Genomic DNA, 22,222 nt, shown 5'->3' with positions numbered 1-22,222 from the left:
TCTACACTGGCTCCCAATAAAATGTAGAATAGAATTTAAAATCCTAAAAATCAAAATAAAAGCCCTTAAAAATCAGGCACCCTCGTATCTTAAAGAGCTCATAGTGCCCTATTACCCCTCTAGAACTCTACGCTCCCAACATGCAGGCTTGCTAGTTGTACCTAAAATCTCTAAAAGTAGTATGGGAGGTAGAACCTTCAGTTATCAGGCTCCTCTCCTTTGAAATCATCTACCAGTCAGGGTCCGGGAGGCAGACACCCTCTCTATTTTTAAGAGTAGGCTTCAAACTTTCCTTTTTGATAAAGCTTATAGTTAGAGCTGGATCAGGCTTGGACCAGCTTTTGTCATGCTGCTATAGGCCTAGACTGCCGGGGGAACTGGCACACTGACACACTGGGATCCTAGCTCACCCTCTTCCCCCCAACCCCTTCATCACTCACTTTAACTCTGCCTGTCCCATTAAAGTTACTAACCATAGACCTTTCTGGAGTCCCTGAGCTCCATTGTCTCGTAGATTCCTCTGAGCTGCCGTAGACGTCCTCCTGCTGTGGACGATCTGGACTCCAGCTGATACGGACGTGCTGGACTCCAGCGGCAACAGCTTCTACGACTCGTCTCATCACTATCACCTCTCTCTCTTACTCCCCTCTATCTGTCTTTCCAGACCCAACTCAGCCTCAGCAGATGTGTGTCTAACATGAGTCTGGTTCTGCCTGAGGTTTCTGCCTGTTAAAAGGAAGTTTTTCCTCACCACTGTAACTAGCTAAATACTGCGATGTGCAATGCTCATGATGGATTAAGGTGGGGTCAGACTGAGTCTTACCCTGTCTTGAAGTTGGGTCTCTGTTCATAATTTGACATAGTGTGGTCTAGACCTCCTATGTTTGTAAAAGCATCTTGAGATAACGTTTGTTGTGATTTGGCGCTATACAAATAAAGATTGATTGATTGATTGATGGAGAGAAAACTCAAATAAGGCCACCATCCGTTAAACATGGAACAACGCTCCACTATAGAATAAGGAATCAGGAGATATTTAAACAGTGTTCACACAGCAGAGAGCAGCACTGCAGAGGGTCGTCTGTCCAACTTAAGACTAAACATTTGTATAATGTTCAAAATCAAACCTGAACCAGCTAAAGGGTTTTTAAATCTCTTAACAGAACCTTTTAAAACAGTCTTTCATCGCGTCTTTGTCCGCTTGAGTCTTTTCAAACTGTACGTGAGGAAAACCATCGTGTGTACGGGCAGAAGTGCACTCCTGTCTTTGTTGACTGTAAATCCTGTCTATGAGAATATCCTCTCTGATGGCGTGGAGGTGGATGGGATGCTGTGGATTGTTTTTGAGGCTTCGGACAGCTTTGGGTATCCCTCCTCGTTCTTTTGGCCCTATAGAAGCTTAGACCTGTACTAAAGCTGCCGGTGTGTTTCGATATCTCCCGGGAATGACTTGGCTGACGCGTTGTACTGTCATATGTTTGTCCATACAATACCGTTTACTGTAGTTGTTGAAATAACAGGTCGTAGGCGCAACCATACAATCCATTTATTGCATCACCGTACGAACAGTTAGACAGCGTCCACAAGTTTATCCTTCATTGCACGAACAAACATTTTAGACGCGGTTCTCCATGCCGCCTGCCGACGCAGCATCCAACGTAACAGCGTGACAAGGCAACAACGTGATAACGCAACAACGTTCAAAAACCAACTGCCCTTCCGGGTCAAGACACACATCTGATACCCAGGCGCTATACAAATAAAGATTGATTGATTGATTGTTAAAGACTGGGGGGAAAGGGTTGTTTTCCCCCCTCAACTGTGAGACGACGCCGATTGTATCTGACAAAGATTAGAGGCACAGGACTTACCAAAGTTATGCCGAGAGAGGGGTATTCTTTGTGGAGACGTCTCTAAAACTCTGCCATAGGCCACGATTGGTATGCGGCGTCTTGTAGGCTGAGGTGTGGTGGTAGGTGGAACTGTGGTAAAGGGCGGAGGGGTTGTGGGGATCTGGGTGTCAAACTCTTGGTCCCTGTAGGTAGCACAGCAGTAACGGAAGGCTCGGATGCACTCCCAGCCCTCTGTGATGTAGAAGGAGCGTCTGGTGCAGGAGTACTGCATGGGGATCTCCCTGAGGCCGTCCTTACAGCAGCGACGCTGCAGCTTCTCTTTGTAATGATCCTCTGGAGGCAGAAGGGGGAGGGAACCAACAATATAGATGTCAAAAAAATCAAATGGCAAAATGAAATTCACCAATACCAATGTAAATCCCTCAGCTGTTAGAACCACACTCACCTTTTTGTTTTGATTGTAATGCCAAGATTAGTGTCCTTGATGACTTGTGCTAAAACTCTCATTTCCACAAGACCTGGAGGCACCTTTCTGTTTTTTTTACTGCAATGTTTCCCAAACTGACAGAATGATTTTGTACCTTACCTGATAAAATAATTGCTGTTTGATGTCTTATTATAATAAGTGTAAGGACAAAGGGCCACAATAGTCCTTTAATCTTTCATTTTGCTGCTTATTAATGGATTAAAAGTCCAAATAAAGTGTCTGCATGGATCTGTTTTGTAAACCCAAATGATGGACAAAGTGAGCGACCAATTTGGGAAGAAATGTGAAAATAAAACAGCTACACTGTAAAATGAAAACTTAAAATTGTTGGCCTCAAAAAGATTTTGTTGGTGAAGTAAACAAATGTTCAATTTTGTTGCAAAATACATCAGTGTAGTTATCTCAACTACCTGTATTATGTTTGTTGTGTAAAGTTGGTCTCATTTCATAAGTTAGGTTGGCAAAACTTGAACTTATGGGTTTGAGGCTCGGCTAAATTATTTGAGTATGCTTCAGGCAATCCATAATCCATTCAAAGAATATGTCTAACTTTATGATATAACTGAGCATTATTACGGTATTACTTGACCATTTCCTTCTGTTGTTGTCTTTATTTTTATTTACATTAATGTTATAAATTATGTCACTAGTCACTTCCTTTATCACTATGAATACAATATTCCCTGTTGTTATCATATGGAGATCTATTCTGAGGTGGGGTGGTTTGGGGTAGGTGTCGCCATACCTTCTTTTCTTTTATTTAATTTTTTCTTTGTTTTACTTTATGATATGTCTTGTCTTATCCCATACATTTGATATTTCATTGTGCTGCATATCTTTAAAAACAATAAAAATTTGATTACAAAAAAAAGAGTCTGCTTCAGGCAAAGAACGGGGTCTCCAACTCAAATCTGCAGGGGTCTTCCACACTTTCAATTCCCCACGTGTGACGCCATCTCTCCTGTCCTGTGTGGATTTTATCACCCTAAAGGTGAGTGTTTTATTTGAGTATTGTGTTGAAACTCTAGCTTTACAGTTGGTCAAATGATGGTGAGTTGATTACCGGTTAATGTAACTTTGAATTGTTTAGTTAGTTTAATAAGGCATGGTCTGGTCATTACCAATAGTTAGCCGCCTTGAACATTAGCTAGCTACCTTACAAGTGGGAAAACGGTGCAGTAATATGCAGTAACAGAGGGACATTTTCTGAACAAACAATAATAAGTTGGCACAACTTTCACTTCTTAGGGCCCGATCTACTAAAGGTTTGCGTGTATAAAAACAGGTACAAACACACAATGGGATTTACCAGACCTGAAGCAGATAGCGAGCGGTATTTTTGCGTCTATATTTAGCACGTTTGAATCGCAGGTGCAAACTGGCACAGCGTTACGCACACATGGCTGCGGTCACTGCAAAGCTCATCATAACTTTACAACATGCCCATAACAGCGGGGCTTACAAGCATTACTACAGTTTTTACACACTGTTTATGTCATTTTGAAGTCAATCAAACGAGTTAGTTAGGACGATCTGGACTCCAGCTGATACGGACGTGCTGGACTCCAGCGGCAACAGCTTCTACGACTCGTCTCATCACTATCACCTCTCTCTCTTACTCCCCTCTATCTGTCTTTCCAGACCCAACTCAGTCGAGGCATGATGGCTGTCTAACATGAGTCTGGTTCTGCCTGAGGTTTCTGCCTGTTAAAAGGAAGTTTTTCCTCACCACTGTAACTAGCTAAATACTGCGATGTGCAATGCTCATGATGGATTAAGGTGGGGTCAGACTGAGTCTTACCCTGTCTTGGTGTTGGGTCTCTGTTCATAATTTGACATAGTGTGGTCTAGACCTCCTATGTTTGTAAAAGCGTCTTGAGATAACGTTTGTTGTGATTTGGCGCTATACAAATAAAGATTGATTGATAAAGATTGATTGACATGAAGTCTAACAAACCAAGAGAACAACACAAATAAATAAATAAAACAACACAAATTCAAAGCAGTTCAGCACCACGGATAGCGACCGCATCATTCTGACACCCACTTTAACTTTTTCATATAATGAGAGCACAGTAGGTCACTGTATCAACAGATATACAGTTTAGTAAGATTGGCACAGCGGCCCACATCTTCACATACAAACAAAAAATCAATATGAAGTACTCGGCCTACTCACCACTGTTTGAAGGAGCCTTAAGCTCCGCAGACTTGTCCACGATGCACTATGTGCATTTTCTTTGATCTGTCATTCTCAATAGATTACATGACATGTCCACTCAGTCTCTCCTGTCCCATCGTGCTCCTCGAGGGGTTTTTAGTTAGTTTTAACTTGGAGAATGAGCGCTCAGAAGGTGCAACGTTGACGGGAAGAGTAAAAAATGAAAGCAGGGACAGGCCTCATCAAATCGCTCTCTAAACTCCATCAAAACACTGATTGCGTTTTGGAGCAGAGTAGATGCGTTTATTTCATCGGCAGATCTTCTGTTTTTTCTCACAGCATTCACCTTTGCTGGAGTTCACCGATGTGTTTATTTCCCTCCTCCACAAAGACCTCCAACTCCATGGCTTCAAACTTCATTTATCGCTTAAGACCACTCTGTTCTCTCAAACTCTCCATGGTGACAGCCGATAGCACACGCAAAATGCTCATTAAAGGGCGGTCTGCACCACTTTTGCACTTGTTATCATTTGTGCACGCAGTCATAGTAGATCACCCGCAACACGCCCAGAAATAACACGTGCAAAATTATTATTTGCACACGCAAATTAGCGCTCGTTATTTGGGATCTTAGTAGATCAGGCCCCAAGTATGTAGAACTCAACTTCAAGTTACACTACATGTGAATGTTAAGTTATCTCAACAAAAACTAATCAGTTGGCTCAAATGTGAGATTTCTAGTTAGCCTCAAAACTAAAAAAAAATCTAGTGCAGACAGTTGCCTTGAAATTTTGAGTTTTCACAGCTTTTTCGTTTTAACAGTGTAACGAGGTGAATGTTTTCCTACATAAGAAGGCCTAATAAGTGCTTGAAAGAGTGAAAATGTGAATTGGAAACTTCAACAGGATAAGTATGAGGCTCTATCTGGCTTGATGTGCAAAAAGTAAACCATAAATTCCGCTCCAAAAAGCTAAGGTTCAAGTTCAACTGAATTAATAAGGACAACAAGTCGAGACAGATGAGAGCATGAAGGATGTCTCCGATGAAAAATGAGTTATCCTGAATCAGCAGTCAGAAGTAAACAAAGCCTAAATGTTAAGACACTCACCCAGCTGGGCTTTACGTTTCAGCAGTTCAGCAGAGCGCCTCCTTCTGGAACTTCCCGGGCACTGCAGGACTGAGGAGAGATGAAGGGATGTAAATATCTTAAAGTGTCATAACTTGTACATTTTATAAATCAATGCTGGAGTAGCTGCCATATTTGTTTTGGTGTTTTTCCGCCTCTGCATCCTTCAGTCACCACCCCTTTCAGACAACATTCAGGCAGCCAATCATTGCAGTGCCTCATTATTTAAGCATCCCTACCCACTTATATATCCTGTATAGATAGAGTGAGAAACTGAGAGGCTGCAGATCCTCCACAGAGGCTGAATGTGTGACCTTGTTTGGAACTGAATGTAAAACCTTGCACATTGCACTGAAACTTTAGGTTAGCGATCTCTACAAAGAAACTTAAACCATGAGTGGTGGTGATGATAGCAGCAGGGTTCAAAGTTGTGACATTAGTTTATTTTTAAAGGTGTGTGAACTGCAGAGCTCAGAGAAGAAGGAGAGCTGAATGAGGACAGGTTCATGTTCAATCCACCACAACAGTATACTGTTGTGTCCCATACTACTAAAAGTAGTATGTGACACAAGTTATCAGGCTCCTCTCCTTTGGAATCATCTACCAGTAAGGGTCCGGGAGGCAGACACCCTCTCTACTTTTAAGAGTAGGCTTAAAATTTTCCTTTTTGATAAAGCTTATAGTTAGAGCTGGATCAGGCTTGGACCAGCTTTTGTCATGCTGCTATAGGCCTAGACTGCCGGGGGAACTGGCGCACTGACACACTGGGATCCTAGCTCACCCCCTTCCCCCCAACCCCTTCATCACTTACTTTAACTCTGCCTGTCCCATTAAAGTTACTAACCATAGACCTTTCTGGAGTCCCTGAGCTCCCTTGTCTCGTAGATTCCTCTGAGCTGCCGTAGACGTCCTCCTGCTGCGGACGATCTGGACTCCAGCTGATACGGACGTGCTGGACTCCAGCGGCAACAGCTTCTACGACTCGTCTCATCACTATCACCTCTCTCTTTTACTCCCCTCTATCTGTCTTTCCAGACCGAACTCAGTCGAGGCATGATGGCTGTCTAACATGAGTCTGGTCCTGCTGGAGGTTTCTGCCTGTTAAAGGAAGTTTTTCCTCACCACTGTAACTAGCTAAATACTGCGATGTGCAATGCTCATGATGGATTAAGGTGGGGTCAGACTGAGTCTTATCCTGTCTTGAAGTTGGGTCTCTGTTCATAATTTGACATAGAGTGGTCTAGACCTCCTATGTTTGTAAAAGCGTCTTGAGATAACGTTTGTTGTGATTTGGCGCTATACAAATAAAGATTGATGATTGATAAAGATTGAACAGGCAGAGAAGAATCCATCACCATGGAACGCTAACTGGCTCCAGGTCTGGCTCCGCTCATCATGACTTTGGTTTGTTGTTGTAGTTAAGTGAAATACAATCTGGTGATAACACAGAGTGTTTTATTCTGAAAATTAACCCGATGTTTTCATTTTGTTTTGGTGCCTGACTTCCTGTCCCCGCTCCATCTGCTCTGTTGAGATGGATGCGTCGTGCTCCGGCATCCGGCACAAATAGAAGTCCTGTGTATCTGATCTGGAGGACTCCGACCGGCCGGATCCCAAAGGAGTGGATCCAGTGGAAGTTAATAGATTGACTAGAATAGAAACCTATCAGATCCGGTGCTGTGACCGCCCGGACACGGATCTGGTGGGATTTGGTCGTTACCCTGTCAGGATTCTATTCCGCATAACTACCTGCTAACCAATCATAATCCCTTACTTATCATACTTCAGCTGCTCCAAAGGGAAATAGAGACTCATGCAGTACATGACGAAGCAGCTACTTTTCCACAGTGACTACTTTGTGTTTTTTTGTATCGTTAACTTTTTAGGTGTTCTTGATTTTATGCAAGCTTGTTCTCTTTACGATGAGTGCAACAGAAGCATTGGCGCTACTTCTCATCCACCTCATATCTCTTGTTCAAAAAAGGGGTCACACATTATTTCTGACTTACTTGTATCTATTATTGTGAATTAACCAACGGTCTGAGGACGGCAGCTACCTTGTCTGGTTGGGGTTTTGAACCCGCCGCTGGAGGAGAAGAGCAGCCCTGCATTTGAGAACACCGCCCCGGGATCTCTGCCTCCCCCGTGTGTGCAGCCGATGTCTCTGTGCTCCACCAAGTCCCAGAGCTGAGGGAAAGGACACAGCAACAAAGAGAACTCTGAGAATGTGAGCTTTCTGCAGTTAACACACTGAGCACAGATAATGCTTGGTACTGCAGTGAGCCTTTGCCTGAGTAAGTTGAAGGACAGTTGAGGCCCACGTTGACACAAATTACACGTGTCTTGAAGATTTAAGATAAGATGAGATTTTGTTTCATGCAGCTAAACACACACACACACACACACACACACACACACACACCTTCCTCTGTGTGAGTCGGTCCTTGTTGAGCAGGAACACAGCGTTGTCCACCGCGACCATGCTGACCTTTGCTCCCGGATCACCTCTGACCTGAAAACTTAACGTACTTCCCGGCCGGTAGTCTCGAGGTGTACCGTTCGGCCCCACTTTCAGCTGTAGGAGAAAATAAGTATGCATCATTGATCTCCTTTGGAATGATCTACCAGTCGGGGTCCGGGAGGCAGACACCCTCTCTACTTCTAAGAGTAGGCTTCAAACTTTTCTTTTTGATAAAGCTTATAGTTCGAGGTGATCCGGCTTGGACCAGCTCTTAGTTATGCTGCTATAGGCTTAGAGTGCCGGGGGAACCAGCACACTGGGATCCTACCTTTAACTCTCCCTGTCCCATTAAAGTTACTAACCATAGACCTTTCTGGGGTCCCTGAGCTCCCTTGTCTCGTAGTTTCCTCTGGATCTCTGCCGCTATGGACGTGCCAGACTCCAGCTGCTACAACTACTACTATCCGTCTCCCCACTATCATCTCTCTCTCTCTCTCTTCATCTCCCTCTATCCCTCTCTCCAACACGGTCTCAGCAGATGTGTGTCTAACATGAGTCTGGTCCTGCTGGAGGTTTCTGCCTGTTAAAGGAAGTTTGTCCTTGCCACTGTAACTTGCTAAATGCTGCAAAGTGCTCTGCTCATGGTGGATTAAGATGAGATCAGACTGAGTCCTGTCTGTAAGATGGGACTGGATCTGATCCGGTCTTGATGTTGGGTCTTTGTGAATAATAGAACACAGAGTACGGTCTAGACCTGCTCTGTTTGGGAAGAGTCTGAGGAGAACATTTGTTGGAACCATTAGGAAGATATGAGTTGAATGAAGCCTTCCAGGTGACGCCTGAAACCGAGCCGATGTTCACTGACCCCTCCGACGCAGGAATCTACCACATCCACCCAGATGGAGTCCGGCACCACCTCCTCTTGGCCCGCCCGGACGCTGTAAAACGCCACAAAACGGAACGAAGGCAACATCTCCGGTGTGATCGTCAGTCCAATACTGGTGACGAAATGACCGGTCACATCCACACGGTCAGCTGAAATGATTTTACCTTTGTTCACCACCTGAGAGAGGAAGAGGACAAACCTGTGATCGCCTGCTGGATGACTTTTACTTCACAATAAATAGTACAATCCAGGGAAACACAAGACAGAGGCTGTGTTGTTCATTGTGGATCTGGTAGAATGTAACGCTCACCAGGTATGTGATGTACTTAATGGAATCTCTCATAGTCGGCTCTGCTGTTTTGATGGTCAGATCCAGGGACAGTCTGTCTTCCACAGACACCGTGTTGGTCCCTGTGGAGATGTACAGGTAGTTCTGCTTACGGCGGTTAGAGCTCTGGTACGCTAATACTCTGAACTGATGTTTGGCCTGCTTCTCTGGCGCCAGGCCAGGCTGGATGGTCTCAGCCTGGAGACACAAACAAAGGTTAGTTAAATCCTCTGTTTGAAAGTCATCGGAGAGACGACTTCAAGAAGACGAAATTGGAAAAAACTTCACTCACAACCTCTGCCCCAGTCTGAGGTCTTGGATTTTGGGTCTTGTTCAAGAACAATCAAAACCAAGTTAAAAAGAGATGAAAAGAACATGGCGTCATTCTTACAATGATATTTTCTTCGCGCACACTCCCCATGTTGACGGTGACTCTGGCGCTGCCGGTGATGATCATTGGCGTCTGCAACATGTTCAGCTTCACGAGAACGTTACGAGCCGGGGAACCGTCGTGATTGCTCACCTGGATCTGGAGAGGAGGGGGGGAAATGTCGACTCAGGGAAACAGGACTGATACAACCCAGTTCTAGTTAAAGATGGTGATTATAGAGGGGGATCCTTACTGTGAAGTCAAGGGGCAGGCCCGGTTTGAAGAACTGTGGCATGTCTTTGAAGGATAACACGAAGGGAGACTCCACTATTTTAATGCCAGTCTTCTCTGCCTCGACCAGATCACTGCCTGAAGAAAACACAGTGAGAAGAAATGATAAATAATGACGATAACAACCAACTAGAACTTTATATCAAATCAAGACTGAAGGGCTACCTCTGATAACTTTACCTCTTTACAATCCGACACTTTACAAAATGTTTCTTTATAATCATATTGCAGATTTTTTGTATTTTCAGATTTAAGTAGTCAACTAGTTCTCTTGTGTAGAAAATCAACAAGACCTATAAATCACTCAGCACAGTTTAGTTTTGTCACCTTAAAATCGAGAGGGGAAGGTCTGCAAGCTGCAAGCTGAAATCTAGGGGCGGGGCAAGTACCTACAAGTGGGCGGGGCATGTGTAACGGTGTGATGATTCCACTTGCCATCTCTTATCCTCTTTTTATCAATGTTACCTATCTAGACAGATGTACTATAAGTAACTTGAGCGCCCTCTGCTGGGGCCCCTGCAGACTTGACTGGTAACACCTGTACATCAGTCAGTCAGTCTGTGGAGTCTGCGGTATCCTGTCCTCGTGTTCTGGAGAGACCTGTTTTAGCTCCTGTGACTAACAGAAATAAACGGCCTGTTGATGCCAAAGTTTAATGTTTCGCCTGGTCCTTATACACAACGCAAGAGAGAGTACACACCCGCTACACATGCAGCTATAGGAATCACCAAGAACCACAGGAGATGCTGACAACGTCCTGGCTTCTATGGCGGCCGATAACTTTCCCTGGCTGTTGGCCGCCATAAAACCAGGGCGTTGTCTTATAATTGTTGGATCGTCTTCAGACAGTAGTGGGAGTATATCAAGACAGTTCTTGTGACTAGACCAGTGTGTTTTTCTTTTTACCTTGACATGACTACATGAATGAAATAAAAGCAGTTAAGGCCTCAGGCTGTTATTGTTGACGCTATAAACCCAGAGGGTTTAACTTGTTGTGTGTTTAATAAAGTTTGTTAATAAAAAAAGAAAAGTAAAAGTGGCTAGTGGGTGGAACTAGATGTTAAAGGTGACATATTATGATCTTTTTCATCAATATATATTGGCTTAAGAGGTTCCCATAACATGTCTTTAAAGTTTATGCTAAAAAAACACTTTGAAATCAGATTTTGGTCTGCCTGTAAACCCCTCTTTTTTCAGCCCTGCTCAGAACAGGCTGTTTTCTCTGTGACCACGCCCCCTCAGGAAGTGGATGTGGCCTCGGCTCTCCAGCCCGTTGATCTAATGTTTACATGTTGGCTGCTCACAGACTCGCATTACTTCAACCCTCTGAATCTGATCCAGAATCTGATCCTAACGGAGAGGCGCCTGCAGCAGGACCTTTCTGAACCATCGGTCACAGATTTAGTGTTTCTTGTTGTTTTATTTGTCGGTATGTCGACGTGTGTCTTGGTACACAGCTACCAACATGTAGCTATGTGGCTATGCTAACTAGCGCTAGCACTTTTCAATGAAAACTAAAAATCATCCACTAGATCTTCAAATCTGCAGACGTGGGGAGTAAAACCGACCTTTGTGTTTATTAAGACAGACTACAACCAGCATGCCTCCCTCCTAAGCTCCTTGTTACCACACGTGTGCAGGGAATGAAAAACAGAGGAGGGGTTGAGCTGTAAACACATTTACAGAAAGGTGGAGAAATCAGAACAGGGGCAGAATGGATTCTTTTCATTTTCGGGGGGTTTGTAGACAGGGACACATATTTCAGGTAGAGAACCATTAAAAAGTCGATTTTGCATGATATGTCACCTTTAAGTGATGATACAATGATGCATCTATGAAAAAACTTGTAGTGGGTGGAACGTGTAACAATGACGTATCTGTAGGTGGAACATCTACTGCCTTGCAGCCTGCAGACAGATACTATTGTAACAATCTGAGAAAATATCCTCTAAGCACATGCAATAGCCAATTTTTATTGCAAACAATATTGTGACGAAGGGGCCCTTGAACAGCAGTGGGGGTTTTTTTGCCCTGGAAGGAAGGAGAACTGCCAACAATGCCCTCCCTCCCCCAGAGCCCAGACAATCAAACACCACAGCTTTCGTGAGAGCAGGACAGCTTCCAATAAAACCAACTGCCAGAGTGGAAGCAACCCTTCTAGACGCGGCCAGGGACTGGAGAACGCGAGTTGATTTAGACTAGAAACTCGTGTTCCCACCTGAGATTTTAACAACAAAGGCTAGACCTGTCCTTGTGGTCAACCTCCCAGAAGTCGCTGTTCACTGTTGAACTAACTGTACCATGGGAGGCTGCAGTTTGGGAAGCATATGAGCGTACACGTCTAAAGTACACTGACATAGCAGCCGAGGCAGAACAACGTGGCTGGCGTGCCCAAGTGCTTCCGGTCGAGGTTGGGTGTAGAGGGTTTGTGGCCACGTCTACTTCCCAGTTCCTTAAGGGAATGGGATCGCGAGGTCAGGCCTATCGACAAGCCATCAGATCAATGTCAGAAGCTGCCGAACAAAGCAGCAGATGGCTATGGATCAAGAGGAAGGACCCCATCTGGGCTGCAAAATGAACAGGGGGTAAAAGCAGAGGGGGGCACACCTGGGATGCCAGGTGTCGCCGTTGAGCCCTGCGAAGGTGTCGTGGGCCAATCAATGAAACACCAATGAAGGAGGGTGCCCACCTGAAGACCCCAATGAAGCATTTACTCCCACCCACTCAACACCAGTGCTGATTAATCTGTAAGGGATTGTAATATCAAGTCCTATGAGCTCAACTTTAAAATATAATATATCGGTTGAAGCTCTATGCACTCTTTCTTCTTAGATTTCCTCCAACTGCAGGTTGGAGGTTTCCCTGGTGTGATCAGCTTCCCCTCCATTTCCCAAAAGTGAAGTCATTACGAGGAGAGTCAAAGTTTGTCCAGAGAGGTAAAAGGTCAGTCTGATACAGATCTGAAGCGTTTGGTCGCACTAGGCTGGAGTTCAAAGAACAAAGCAAACACAACACACAGTCCACAGCACAGTTTGTTTGGAGATCTTGTGACTCTTTCAAATGTCCAACGAGCGACAGAAAGATAACTGTACTGATTTATAGAACACCCATGTTTGACCATGCATGACTCACATAAGCGAATGTTTGTCATGGGTTGACTGTGTGTTGAAGTTCTTACCGGACGTGGTGAGCACAGAGGCTTTGACGTACACGGAGTTTCCCACCAAGGACCTGATGTCGGGGTAAGCACTCTTTATCTCCTCCATGCTCAGACTCACAGTTCCTCCATCCAGCTGCAGGAGGTGAAGAACAAAATGAGAAGTTTTACAAAACATTTGACAGGAGTGTCTCATGACTCAACAGATTTTGTGATCAATCAAGCAATGGGTTGTATTTGGACACAGAAAATCTCAGCTTGAAGTCTTTTCTGGATCTTTAACCATCTGTCACTGGTTATTGAAACTGATACTAGTACACTTATGAAGACAAAGGTGGTAAGGAGTGGTTTAAAGGCTCAAACAAATGTTAGTTAGTGGATCACAGGATGTTTTTCTCCTGCTAAACTCCAACTTTCACAAGCATTTTCTTTGATGTCAAACCAAATAACCTGGCCAATCTAATCCAGAGTTCACTCTAAACTCTTCAACTCCTTTTTGTTTTGGTTTCTCAATCACTCATGAACTTTATGTTTGAGTCTGATGACAATAACTGTCAGCAAACAAGCCAAGTTTACACCATCAGCCCAGCACCAAACAGAACAAACAGAGAAAGTCACACATTGCTCAGATGTTAAGACTGAGATATTAATCGGTGGAGCCCAAAACAGAGCTTAAAGAAGAGTTAATATTGGATTTACGCTAACCACATGGACAGGAACACTTCTCCGTTGGATCTTAGCCTTTAGCAATGGCAAGGTTGAAACTATATCAGGGCTTTATTACCCTTAACGTTTTGTTTGGCACCTCATGCTCAAAAATATGCACATGCAGGTATCAGTTAATGGTTGACAACATGTCTTGGTTGTCTTTTAAGCCAGGCTTTGAATTCAGTTGCAAAAACAGCCCCTTTGGAGGATCTGCAGCTTCTCAGTTTCCAACCTTAATATCCATGCAGCGACCTGAGTGGGCAGGATGCTATGGCAATGAGGTGTCGCTCTAATCGGCTGCCTGGATGTTGTCTGAAGGAGGAGGGTGCAGACCAAGGCAGTTGGTTGCAGAGGTGGAAAAACACCAAAACAAACATGGTGAGTGCTCCAGAAGAACTTGCGCCAGCCATTGCACATATGACCCAGAATCTGGCTGCAAATACGAGGACTCAGCTGTTGAAGTGTCGCAGCTGCAGCTACAATATGTTTTTGAGTGGTAGATTAAAATGTAAGGGTTATTCCTACCTTCTTGCCTTTCATGTGTAGGCCTAACCTTATGTGGTTGGCCATCATTGCCGAAGCAGTCTGAGGTACTGTGGTCGGCACTAACAAACAAATTAGCGCCAACTGTAGTGGGCAGGTTGTTGGTGAAAATAAAAGCAAATCATTCCTGTTGCTGCAAATTCATATCACCTCATACAAGCTATGTTTCTCCAGTAGGTGAGCTACAGGAACAATGCAGGGGCTTCTTTACTCCCACATTCTCAGGGTTGCTAGGCTGAAGGGTGGCTACAGTATATTTGTATAAGCAAGGACATGTTTTTTTATTATATGGGACCTTTAACCCATCCTTTCTCAAAATAACCTAGAAAAAGTCATCCATGCTTTTGTTTCTTCCTGTCTTGACGATTGTAACTCCCTGTATACTGGGATCAGTCCGTCAGTCTTGTCCAAGCTTCCCTCCACTGGCTTCCAATACACTTCAGAATAGAATCTAAGGTTTTGCTATTTGTTTTTAAAGCCCTGAATGGCCTGGCCCCTACTTATATAACACTATAAGACCTCCTGAGACCTTGCACAATCTCGAGGCTTCTGAGATCCTCTAACATGGGTCTCCTGGCAGTCCCCCAGTCAAAATTTGAACTCAAGGGCGACAGTGCTTTCGCTGTTGAGGCTCCTCGACTGTGGAACAGACTCCCTTCCTTAATCAGGGCTGCCCCTGCTGTAGACTCTTTCAAGTCTTGCCTCAAAACTCACTTTTATATCCCAGCATTTGAGTCCCCTAGTCCTGAATGGGGGGCCTGTGTTGCATTTCCAATGCTGCATTTTCTTTGTTGTTTGTCTTGTCTCTGTTTTCTTTAAAATTGTTTGGTTTTAACTTTAAAACACTTGTAAAAATGTAAACCTGAAGCTTGTTGTTAGAGAAAAAAACACTTAGGAAACTTAGCTTCAGTAAAAAAAACAATCACAACAGTTGGTAAATTAAGTGACAGAGCAGCGACTTACATCTGAAACCTGCTTGACTGAAGGCAACCTCCTCATCTCATTGTTGATCTTCACTCCAAATACAACATAGGCTGTTCCCTGGACCGGCTCCCCATACAGGTACCTGACACACAGAGAACAGTACGCTTCTAATTGTATTCATAATGAACAATTAAGACCTTATTCTTGGCTTGCAGAGATTAAGATTATTAGATGGACCTTGCTGAAATCTCCACAGACAGCTCGGTGTCATCCAGGCTGAGGAAGGACTTTGTGGGAGTCAAGGTTACATTGAAGGAAGGAAGAACTGAAACACAGCAGGGCATAATGATGTAGACAGCCATGGTACAATGGTTTCCAGCTAGATAAACACTGATTGATGTAAGCACAAAGTAAGCACTTTAAGTTGACCTACCATATTTCTTCACCACGAAATTGGAGGTGAATTTGTTCTGCTGCCAGTCATCAAACTTTGCAATCATCTTCCACGTTCCCTCCCTGTTTCAAACAACAAACACAGAGAGTGGAGGGATTTCTCAGCTAACTTCTGTTCATGAAATAATGTCAACAACTCACACAGGTCACACAAACTGATCATACTTGACAATATCAGAGAGTGGAAAAGTATTTTTGTAGACGCCGTCAACAGCTCTGACCCTGAAGATCTGTTTAACCACCACACCGTCTGTATTCTTGAAACAAACACACAAACAAACAAGTTATTTCAGCTCGTGTTATCTGTATAACAACAGGATCTTACAAGAACTTTATACAACCCTGCAAAAGATCTAGGATTAAATCTTATTTTTCTGCCTTACAAACACCAACAGAACAAGTTCCAAATATTAATGCAAATTTTACATTTAGAGATGTTTATTTACCTGGATATCTATTGTGATTGAGTTCTCAAACGCCTTAAAAGACGGAGATGACACAAAGGCTCTGAAACGAACTGAAAAGGAAGAAAAGGAAAGAGTGAAGTACACAGAGTGGCCGTAAAACAAATAGTCCAAGTATAATGCAAACCAAATTCTAAAAAAGTTGAGTAATGTGTCATAAGTTAAAAACAGAATTTAATGGTTTGTAAACAATTGTTCAAAAGTCAACATATCACTGAGCCCATGCGGTGACTTCCACTACAGAGTCATGTCTGTTTTTAATGCAGTGACTTCCTCTACAGAGTCATGTCTGTTTTAATGCAGTGACTTCCACTACAGAGTCATGTCTGCTTGAATGCAGTGACTTCCACTACAGAGTCATGTCTGTTTTTAATGCAGTGATTTCCACAACATAGTCATGTCTGTTTTTAATGCAGTGACTTCCACTACAGAGTCATGTCTGCTTGAATGCAGTGACTTCCACTACAGAGTCATGTCTGTTTTTAATGCAGTGACTTCCACTACAGAGTCATGTCTGTTTTTAATGCAGTGACTTCCACTACAGAGTCATGTCTGTTTTTAATGCAGTGACTTCCACTACAGAGTCATGTCTGTGTTTAATGCAGTGACTTCCACTGTTGAGTCATGTCTGTGTTTAATGCAGTGACTTCCACTACAGAGTCATGTCTGTTTTTAATGCAGTGACTTCCACTACAGAGTCATGTCTGTTTTTAATGCAGTGACTTCAACTACAGAGTCATGTCTGTTTTTAATGCAGTGACTTCCACTACAGAGTCATGTCTGTTTTCAATGCAGTGACTTCAACTACAGTCATGTCTGTTTTTAATGCAGTGACTTCCACTACAGTCATGTCTGTTTTTAATGCAGTGACTTCCACTACAGAGTCATGTCTGTTTTTAATGCAGTGACTTTAAATCCAGATTCATGTCTTTTTTTAATGCAGTGACTTCTACTACAGAGTCATGTCTGTTTTTAATGCAGTGACTTTAAATCCAGATTCATGTCTGTTTTTAATGCAGTGACTTCCACTACAGAGTCATGTCTGTTTTTAATGCAGTGACTTCCACTACAGAGTCATGTCTGTGTTTAATGCAGTGACTTCCACTGTTGAGTCATGTCTGTGTTTAATGCAGTGACTTCCACTACAGAGTCATGTCTGTTTTTAATGCAGTGACTTCCACTACAGAGTCATGTCTGTTTTTAATGCAGTGACTTCAACTACAGAGTCATGTCTGTTTTTAATGCAGTGACTTCCACTACAGAGTCATGTCTGTTTTTAATGCAGTGACTTTAAGTCCAGATTCATGTCTGTTTTTAATGCAGTGACTTCCACTACAGTCATGTCTGTTTTTAATCCAGTGACTTCCACTACAGAGTCATGTCTGTTTTTAATGCAGTGACTTTAAATCCAGATTCATGTCTGTTTTTAATGCAGTGACTTCCACTACAGAGTCATGTTTGTTTATAATGCAGCGACTTCCACTGCAGAGTCATGTCTGTTTTTAATGCAGTGACTTCCACTACAGAGTCATGTCTGTTTTTAATGCAGTGACTTCCACTACAGAGTCATGTCTGTTTTTAATGCAGTGACTTTAAGTCCAGATTCATGTCTGTTTTTAATGCAGTGACTTCCACTACAGTCATGTCTGTTTTTAATGCAGTGATTTCCACAACAGAGTCATGTCTGTTTTTAATGCAGTGACTTTAAATCCAGATTCATGTCTGTTTTTAATGCAGTGACTTCCACTACAGAGTCATGTTTGTTTATAATGCAGTGACTTCCACTGCAGAGTCATGTCTGTTTTTAATGCAGTGACTTCCACTACAGAGTCATGTCTGTTTTTAATGCAGTGACTTCCACTACAGAGTCATGTCTGTTTTTAATGCAGTGACTTTAAGTCCAGATTCATGTCTGTTTTTAATGCAGTGACTTCCACTACAGAGTCATGTCTGTTTTTAATGCAGTGATTTCCACAACAGAGTCATGTCTGTTTTTAATGCAGTGACTTTAAATCCAGATTCATGTCTGTTTTTAATGCAGTGACTTCCACTACAGAGTCATGTCTGTTTATAATGCAGTGACTTCCACTGCAGAGTCATGTCTGTTTTTAATGCAGTGACTTCCACTACAGAGTCATGTCTGTTTTTAATGCAGTGACTTCCACTACAGAGTCATGTCTGTTTATAATGCAGTGACTTCCACTACAGAGTCATGTCTGTTTTTAATGCAGTGACTTCCTCTACAGAGTCATGTCTGTTTATAATGCAGTGACTTCCACTACAGAGTGATGTCTGTTTTTAATGCAGTGACTTCCACTACAGAGTCATGTCTGTTTTTAATGCAGTGACTTCAACTGCAGAGTCATGTCTGTTTTTAATGCGGTGACTTCCACTGCAGTGATGTGTCTGTTTTTAAAGCAGTGACTTCCACTACAGAGTCATGTCTGTTTTTAATGCAGTGATTTCCACTACAGAGTCATGTCTGTTTTTAATGCGGTGACTTCCACTACAGAGTCATGTCTGTTTTTAATGCAGTGACTTCCACTACAGAGTCATGTCTGTTTTTAATGCAGTGACTTCCACTACAGAGTCATGTCTGTTTTTAATGCGGTGACTTCCACCACAGAGTCATGTCTGTTTTTAATGCGGTGACTTCCACTACAGAGTCATGTCTGTTTTTAATGCAGTGACTTCCACTACAGAGTCATGTCTGTTTTTAATGCAGTGACTTCCACTACAGAGTCATGTCTGTTTGTAATGCAGTGATCTCCACAACAGAGTCAAACTAGTTCTCACCAGTGTCTCCAGGGTTGTAGATGGGTTTGTCCGTCTGGATGAAGATGTATCCTGAGTGAAAAGTCACCATTATAACCCTCTCCTCAATATAGAGCCCCCCAAAGTTCAACGTCAGGTACACAAACGTGCTCTTCTTCTCCTCCCGGTTCAAGAGGGTAGAGGAAAGCTGAGAAAGAAGAGGGATGAGGCTGACTTTAAGAATAAGTAACATCATAAGAATGAGGCTCAGATCTTATAAAGACAAGTGATCTTTAGCCGGCTGCAAAAAAACAACAACAAAAAAACTGTCAGCTTTTAATTGTTTGTTTTTTTCACATATGGGTAAACTCGCTACCTATTTAGCTTATTGCAAACGTCACCACTTTAAAGAGAGTGACCAAATCAGGGTTCATTCAGGAACAAACTTGCACTCTCAAATGTAAGAGAGATTAGATTTGTGAGTCACCTGTATAGATTTGAGAGTGTGGTATCCATTCTCCTGGTTGAGTATGACAGAGTCCTGCAGGAGCATGGCGGTCTTGCCAAAGTCCCGGATGGTGATGGAGACGGTGACGGGGTTAGACACACCATTAGCCTGCAGGTAGATGTTTTCCTCGCTGTCTGCTCTCAGCAGGTCTGGAGCCAGCAGGATGAACCTGCAGGAAACAAGGCACTATGAGGGAGGGGACTTTATTGTTAGGTAGAAAGTAACACAGGTACATGAAGGATAAATAGAGCTGTGTTTAATTAGAATGAATAGAATCTTTGTGAATTCACAGAAAGGATCAGATATGCAACTATATTCTCCTCTTATGTTTCCAGGAAAGGATGATATGTGGCTCAAAATATAACAATGCTTTGGTTCATGCCCAGCTAATAAATACATTTTAATAAAGTTATTTTCACGTTGCAAAAATCAGAGAACATGTTGAGGTGGAAGCAGAATCAGTTGAAGAGTGGGAGTGGGTTTTGCATACATGCCAATGTGAATCCTATTTTATTTCACTTATCTAAAGAGAATAAATCTAAATTGTGTGACCGTCATTTAATACTAAATAAATAAACATGTAAAAATGTGTCCTGACATGTTTGAATTGTACAGGCAAACAAGGAACCTGGACTCTTGGACCCTGAATACTGCAACCACTAACAGGCCACTTGAGTATTTTCTGACAAGTCAGAATTCTGAGATCTAAGTCTGAATTCTAAAATTAAAGTCAGAATTTTAAGATCAAAGTCAGAACTCAGAGATCAAAGTCTGAATTTTGGAGCTCAAAGTCAGAATTTGTATATCGAAGTCTGAAGTCTAAAATCAAAGTCAGAATTCTGAGATCAAGATCTGAAAAGATTATAGTCAGATTTCTTAGATCAATATCAGATTTCTGAGATCTAAATCAGAATTCTGAGATAAAAGTTAGTAATCTGAGATTGAAGTAGATTATAAGATTAAAGTCAAAATTCTGAGATCAAAGTCAGAAGTCTTAAATCAAAGTCAGAATTCTGAGATCAAAGTCAGAATTCTGAGATCAAAATATGAATTCTGAGACCTAAGTCAGAATTCAGGACTCAGAGTCTGAAGTCTAAAATCAAAGTCTGAATTCTGAGATCTAAATCAGAATTCTGAGATCAAAGTTAGTAATCTGAGATTGAAGTAGATTCTAAGATCAAAGTCAGAATTCTGAGATCAAAGTAAGAAGTCTAAAATAAAGTCTACACACACACACATACTTTTTTACACCTTGCACACATTGCTTCTTACTTGTTCACTTTTGTCCTATTTTATGTTTATGTCTATGTGTGTGTATGTGTTCCTGTTGGCGCCTCATGGTCATGTCATGTTAATAAATGAGAACTGGTTCTCAAACATTTTTTACCTGGTGAAATAAAAGGTCAAATAAATAAATAAAAAAGGCTGAATTCTGAGATTAAAGTCAGAAGTCTAATATCAAAGTCTGAAGTCTAAAATCAAAGTCTGAATTCAAAGATCAAAGTCTGAATTCAAAGATCAAAGTCAGAATTCAAAGATCAAAGTCAGAATTCAAAGATCAAAGTCTGAATTCAAAGATCAAAGTCTGAATTCAAAGATCAAAGTCAGAATTCAAAGATCAAAGTCTGAATTCAAAGATCAAAGTCAGAATTCAAAGATCAAAGTCAGAATTCAAAGATCAAAGTCTGAATTCAAAGATCAAAGTCTGAATTCAAAGATCAATGTTGGAATTCTGAGATTAAAGTCTTAATTCTAAGATCAAAGTCTGAATAACCACTACCACAACATGAAAACAATAATACTAAGATGTGCATTTATTGTGTTTTGGAGGATGATAGGAACATCTCCAAGTTTTTAAAGTATAAAAGAAGATAGATAAGTGATGAGATGTCAGAGGAGTTATAAAATACTCTTCATTAGAGGTAAGTTAATATACAGAGTAAGATTAAGAGATGAGTAGTTCAGTTTAACTGATGCATAGTTTGTGGGAAGAGTAGGAATCCAACTGTACCCTTGAGGATTAGCTGGGGCAATCTCAACTGGTAGGCTGCAAACAATCAGAACAAGAAGCATTAATTACAGCCATGATGTTGATATGAGCCACAGGTAGCAAGGAAGGAGGACACGGTTCATGTGAACTCTTCTGTCCTGCTTTGTTTACTCACTCATGGAGGTCCCAGAATCTTTCTATTGGTTGAAATCTGGGGAGCAGAAATCAGGACTAATAACACCAGGTGTCTAAATATGAAAGATCCACTGCATTTATAATCATTTTGCAAAACACACATACCTTTCACGCCAGGGCTGGCTGTAAGAAAACACGTACACGTTAAAACATTGAATAAAAGATCTCGAAGTTGTTCAAACAGTGAAGGAAAAAAACACTCAAACACAAAGTTACCGTCTAGCAGGGTCAAACTGTGCGTCGGCCTTGCAGAGAAACACGAGGAATACAAAGTTTTGCAGCGTCCAGAGACCCATGTTGACTGACAGGGAGCCTCGGTGGACTGTGGCCGATCAGCTACTATAACAGACCCTCAAATCCCCCTCTGTCCTCATCAGACGCTGCAGAGTCAACAGGAAGAGGAGGAGCAGCCGTGTCTGATCAATAACTGGGGGGAGACTCTGCAGCCAACACACTCCACCAGGTTAAGTGGAGTCAAACTTTCATTTCAGATGATTAATGATCCTCAAATACAGCCTCACACACTGAACACAGTGGAATATTTTGAAGCAGTAAAACCTCTC

At 42.4% G+C, this 22,222-nt stretch overlaps 1 protein-coding gene across 1 annotated transcript in view; it reads right to left on the bottom strand.

Moving 5' to 3' along the window:
• LOC117815596 (complement C3-like) overlaps positions 1-21,955 on the bottom strand; it is a 44,451-nt gene extending 22,496 nt beyond the window's left edge. The window contains exons 1-18 of the mRNA XM_034687404.1: positions 21,876-21,955; positions 21,765-21,782; positions 19,454-19,643; positions 19,009-19,174; positions 16,195-16,265; positions 15,914-16,005; positions 15,729-15,811; positions 15,533-15,620; positions 15,335-15,437; positions 13,142-13,256; positions 9,926-10,041; positions 9,694-9,831; positions 9,285-9,500; positions 8,954-9,151; positions 8,050-8,202; positions 7,685-7,814; positions 5,610-5,678; positions 1,872-2,186 (exon numbers count right to left, since the gene is read on the bottom strand). Of these exons, the coding sequence (XP_034543295.1) occupies positions 1,872-2,186; positions 5,610-5,678; positions 7,685-7,814; positions 8,050-8,202; positions 8,954-9,151; positions 9,285-9,500; positions 9,694-9,831; positions 9,926-10,041; positions 13,142-13,256; positions 15,335-15,437; positions 15,533-15,620; positions 15,729-15,811; positions 15,914-16,005; positions 16,195-16,265; positions 19,009-19,174; positions 19,454-19,643; positions 21,765-21,782; positions 21,876-21,955 (2,341 nt within the window). The remainder of the gene's footprint in view (positions 1-1,871; positions 2,187-5,609; positions 5,679-7,684; positions 7,815-8,049; positions 8,203-8,953; positions 9,152-9,284; positions 9,501-9,693; positions 9,832-9,925; positions 10,042-13,141; positions 13,257-15,334; positions 15,438-15,532; positions 15,621-15,728; positions 15,812-15,913; positions 16,006-16,194; positions 16,266-19,008; positions 19,175-19,453; positions 19,644-21,764; positions 21,783-21,875) is intronic.
• Between the last annotated feature and the right edge of the window lie 267 nt (positions 21,956-22,222).

The sequence above is a fragment of the Notolabrus celidotus genome, chromosome 7 (genome assembly GCF_009762535.1).
Source record: "Notolabrus celidotus isolate fNotCel1 chromosome 7, fNotCel1.pri, whole genome shotgun sequence".
NCBI lineage: Eukaryota > Metazoa > Chordata > Actinopteri > Labriformes > Labridae > Notolabrus > Notolabrus celidotus.
This window is presented reverse-complemented; position numbering and strand designations above follow the sequence as displayed.